A 4,825-nucleotide genomic window follows, 5' to 3' on the forward strand; every position below is an offset into this window, starting at 1 on the left:
ATGGGTGCGACAGGAGGTTTTGGCGTGTGGGGGCGGGTTGGGGACTCGGCCCTGAGGGTTTTTTTTGGTTCCATGCGGCTGAGCGGGAGGTGGGAGCAGGTACCAAAAAAGACCGGGTAAAAGAAAGATATTAGTGCTTGCAAATTGTGTAATCTCCGGGTGAGAGCTGCACACACAACCTCGCCGCCCTCGGGACGGGCCAGAGCCGGTCACCTCGCTGGGCCTATAAATACCCACCCCCCGCAACAACCGACTGTCTCCCGTACCCCCCACCCGCACCAACCTCGCGGAAACCCTAGGCGAGCGGCAGCCTCCTCCGATCCCCTCTCCCCGATCTCTATAAAACACCGCGGATTTCGAATTCTGTCTTCCCCGCGGGAATCACACCGGCGCCTCCTCCCTCGGCGCGCCCGGACCGGGCTCCTCCCGCGGGGCCGGGGCTGGTACCAGGGGCGGCGGCGGGGGGCGGTGGATGGCGGAGGCGGCTCTGGAGGGGAGCGAGCCGGTGGATCTGACCAAGCACCCCTCCGGCATCATCCCCACGCTCCAGTAAGTCCCGCCCCCCGTCCCCGTCTCTCAGCTTTCACAGCCGTCGGCCGGGGGTGGGTTCCGTCGGCGGCGCGCGCCCCTTGGCCCCTCCCTCCCTCCCTTTGACAGGGTTGACTTTGATAGAGCGAGCTGTTGCTGAATTGGGCGCGGTCGATTTGGTGGACGAGCACGGCTCGGTTCGATCTGATTTTCTTTTCTTTCCAAAGAGGGAAGGGGACAGGGGTTTCTAGAGAACGACCAAATGAAATCGTAAATCTGACGAGATTGGTTCACTGAAAATTATACATTAATAAACCAATGTAGAGGTTTGGTTCAGATGATATCTGTGTAGATGTTATCTGTGTCATAATTTGTCACCGGATTTGGAATTCATGCCACGGTGTAGCTTAGATGCTCTGGAACGCATATGCATGGAACTTTGAATGCCGAACGACAGCGGGTTCATAACTTGTGTCGGGGGTCACCGGGTTTGAAATTCGCGCGACGGTGTAGCTTAAATGCTCTGGAATGCATATGCAGGGAACTTCGAATACTAAACGACAGCGGGTTCATAACTTGTGTCGGGGGTCACCGGGTTTGAAATTTGTGCGACGGCGTGGCTTAAATGCTCTGGAATGCATATGCATGGAACTTGAGATGCACGAATAGCAGTTTGGTGCTACATATGGATAGTTGAATGTGAATGATGTGCAGTTTTGCACTGTGTTCATTGCCAGCTCTTAAAATGAGTCATTCTGATCTATATTTGCGTCTACTTGCTCTGCAGTTAGTCTATCTAGCATGCCAAGTCATCCACTTTGTGCCAACTTGGTCCGGTCGGTGCAGCGTGTTCTAATTCGCTGGACATTTTACCATGCTGCAATGTTGCTTTTTGGGGGCGATAGTGTTTTGTGGTGTGGTCTTTTTTCCTACCCAAGTATGAAGATTAACGCTCCTGGGTGTACTCTGCCTTCTGGTGTTTGATTTGATGACAGGAATATTGTGTCGACGGTCAACCTGGACTGTAAATTGGACCTGAAAGCAATAGCTCTCCAGGCACGAAATGCAGAGTATAACCCCAAGGTGAAATCATTATCCTAATACATTCTTCATGATGTTTTTGTGTTCTCTTATGTGCTATATTTCTGAAAACGTCCAAGTTTTATTACCTTGCTAGCATCCACAAGTCTATTGTGGCGTGCATGTCTTTTTGAATCTTTTATTTGGCTGTGTAGACGGTGGATAGCCTGGTAAAAGATTTGAGACTTTCTGAATTTGTGCTCGTTTGCTGAGAAACTAGAGAACCGCTTACTAAATAAGATTTGGTACAATGGTGGGTTGAGACTGTCTACTTAACTACCTTTAGGCTTTGCATGAGGTTAAGGTTATGAATGTATGATACATGGGACATGGCTGCTCTGCTGTCTGCTCTATTCTGCGTTTTACTAAATAAAGTTTTTTTTAGAGAGATCTACTGAATAAAGTTAGTGCTGTTTAAAACATGCACTTCTGTGTGATAATCGGTAGTATTTCTAGGTTAGTATGATCTCTTCTATTATGTAAAATTTATTTGGTAAAAACAAATCATTTAACCATGAACATTTGCTCTTGTCTTTTGCATTACAGCAGCATATATGTTATGCTTCTCTTTGCTGACATTCTATTTTGAACAGCGTTTTGCTGCAGTTATCATGCGGATAAGAGAACCAAAAACTACCGCATTGATATTTGCTTCAGGAAAAATGGTAAGGCCAAGTTCATGTACATCTGATGCAGAATATGTTCTCTTGTAGTTTGATTATTTACTTAATGACGTTGGAGCTGGTATTGTACGCGCATATGAGTAGCTATTCATGCTGCAGTCAGCGGACTGCTGAAATTCAATGCAAGATCCTCATGGACACTAGCGGTTAGGGCTCGATACATATTTTTCTCATTAGCTATATGTCTGAAATAAATGTTTTTGATCAGTAAAGACCCTCTAAATATCATCTTCAGCCACTGGAATGTAAAGTAAAGATTTGTTGAGATTGGGTTGATACTTGAGTTCAATTCAAATTCCTTGGGTATCAGTTGGTCCCATTCACTATAATGGAAACCTGCAAAAATGTTTTGATTCAGTTGACTTTGTTAACGTTTTCTGGGAAGTGGATTTGATAGTTATACCAGAGAGTTATGGTCTTAGTGTAGTCTTATCCTCCTAATTACACGCTGATGCAAAGTATACCATTGCTGTGTTATCAGGTTTGCACTGGAGCAAAAAGTGAACAGCAATCTAAACTTGCAGCTAGAAAGGTATTGTCTAGCTTTCTTTCCTTTCATACATATCAGAGGCAAAAGGTTCTCAAATTGTAAATGTTTTCCTGTTTTCAGTATGCTCGTATAATCCAGAAGCTTGGCTTTCCTGCAAAATTCAAGGTACCCATCCCATACTTGTGTAAAGTGTGCATGTTCATACCTTTATAATTGCTTGTTTGCTGAACGTTTGTTAATCCTGTAACGTCAGGACTTCAAGATCCAGAATATTGTTGCCTCTTGTGATGTCAAATTCCCTATCAGGCTTGAGGGCCTCGCATATTCCCATGGCGCTTTCTCAAGTGTAAGTTACCAAGTTGAATTCTGTGGTTTCCGTTAGCACTATTTTATCATGGGCAGTATTTTTCTTTCTTTCTTGGAACTTCTCTATTTCCTTGTTTTGGAACTGATATTTTATACGGTTGCTTGACAGTATGAGCCAGAGCTATTTCCTGGTCTGATTTACCGGATGAGGCAGCCAAAGATTGTCCTCCTAATTTTTGTTTCTGGCAAGATTGTTCTGACTGGAGCAAAGGTCGGTAGTCATTTCCCTTGGGTTTTTCCTATTACTCAATAATGGTGCTATGTCTAAGCTATCCTCTTTGTAGGTGAGAGAAGAGACATACACTGCCTTCGAGAACATATATCCTGTCCTGACGGAGTTCAGAAAAGTGCAGCAATGATGGTATAATTCCTGAGAGTGCATGTTTAATGGACATTGCTATGTTGGGAATAGGATAGGAAATGCCATGTTCCATTGACAAGTTGGGCCACTAAAGGTGGATTTGTCCCTTTTGCTGCTCAGTGCCTCTGGTGCTTGTTCTATTTTTGTTTGCGGTGTTTCCTGGACTGCGATGAGTGGCTACTTCCAGAAACTAATAGTGCGGACGCCGTCTCTTCTGTGTGCAGGTGACTTTTTAAGTACGCAGAATTGGAGATATTGTTGCTTGCTGCCAGCTCCAACCTCACAAAGTCTAGGCATAGCCTGTCTTCCGGTGGAACCTATATATATATTACTGTCCATCAGATTTAAAGTACCTGTTGTCGTAATCGACTAGGGTCTTCTTTTTGTGATGGATCATGGTTGATCATCGCAGGGCCTATTCTGTCATCGTTCCTCACTCGAAACCCTCTTGTGGAAGTTGAGTAAAACCCAAGCAAATTTTGCTCCTGGATTCTAGAGCCTTTTTCTCCTTGATGACTTGATGATGAAAAGGCCAGCTGATGTATATGTACTTGTAGACGCGTTTGCGCCCTGTTAAAAAGAGGGCTTCATGTCGAGCCAGATAGCAAGAGGAAGTTTGCGTTGTCTCAGTCAGTTGCATTTCGGTAAGGACATAATGACTTAAATCGGCCATTTAACATTTGCTGAAAAATTCTGTAATGCTTGCCTTTTTCTCCTTTTCAACCAGAATCCATCCATCAGCATTGAAAACAATGATAAAGTTACAAAAATCACAAGAGCAAGAAAAGCTGCACATACTCACAAAAATTCATGACAGCATGAAGAGCAATTCACACACGAGTGTGGCCCCTTCATTTCTCTCTGCTTGCGTTGCGTGTGATGAAAGGGAAGGGAAGGAGGGAAAACAGTACGAAAAATTGAAAGGGCTCACTGCCTCTGTTTCTGTCCTAGCTCATACGGCCGACACAAGAATAAATGTAATGCAAAACTGGGCAAAGGAGCAACAGATCGAACCAAAGATGCGCTGCAGATTTCTCCATTAACCTCAATTCATTCATGACAAGATACCACTGTATATATATATTCTTGCAGGATTTTAATTCGAATCCCAATCCGGTATTCATTAATAATAATAAAAATAATGGTCTACTCATTATAGAAGAAACTTTTCAGCGAAGTAATAATCGAAAAATTGTTACATCGTGCTCATTTATCTGAAATATATATAAAAAAAGGATTTTTGATAGTACTACTAAACAAATTTGCTGCTAATTAAAAATGAATTTATCATGCACATTTATTCAGAGATCATTGGAT

The 4,825-nt window shown here is 43.7% G+C and overlaps 1 protein-coding gene across 2 annotated transcripts; it reads left to right on the top strand.

Moving 5' to 3' along the window:
• The first annotated feature begins 262 nt into the window (after window positions 1-262).
• LOC119298842 (TATA-box-binding protein 2-like) lies at window positions 263-4,137 on the top strand. 2 transcript variants are annotated; one of them, XR_005145989.1, is made up of 9 exons: window positions 263-549; window positions 1,524-1,611; window positions 2,202-2,273; window positions 2,773-2,823; window positions 2,902-2,946; window positions 3,035-3,127; window positions 3,257-3,358; window positions 3,432-3,602; window positions 3,733-4,137. XR_005145989.1 is itself a non-coding variant. In XM_037576147.1 (9 exons), exons 1-8 carry the CDS (start codon window positions 473-475, stop codon window positions 3,504-3,506), a joined length of 603 nt encoding a protein of 200 aa, XP_037432044.1. In that variant the 5' UTR covers window positions 263-472; the 3' UTR covers window positions 3,507-3,508; window positions 3,733-4,137. The 2 variants fall into 2 exon arrangements, 1 of the variants encoding a protein (XP_037432044.1); XM_037576147.1 differs by having other exon boundaries at window positions 3,432-3,508.
• The last annotated feature ends 688 nt before the right edge of the window (window positions 4,138-4,825 follow it).

This window comes from Triticum dicoccoides, chromosome 5A, assembly GCF_002162155.2.
Source record: "Triticum dicoccoides isolate Atlit2015 ecotype Zavitan chromosome 5A, WEW_v2.0, whole genome shotgun sequence".
NCBI classification, from domain to species: Eukaryota; Viridiplantae; Streptophyta; class Magnoliopsida; order Poales; family Poaceae; genus Triticum; species Triticum dicoccoides.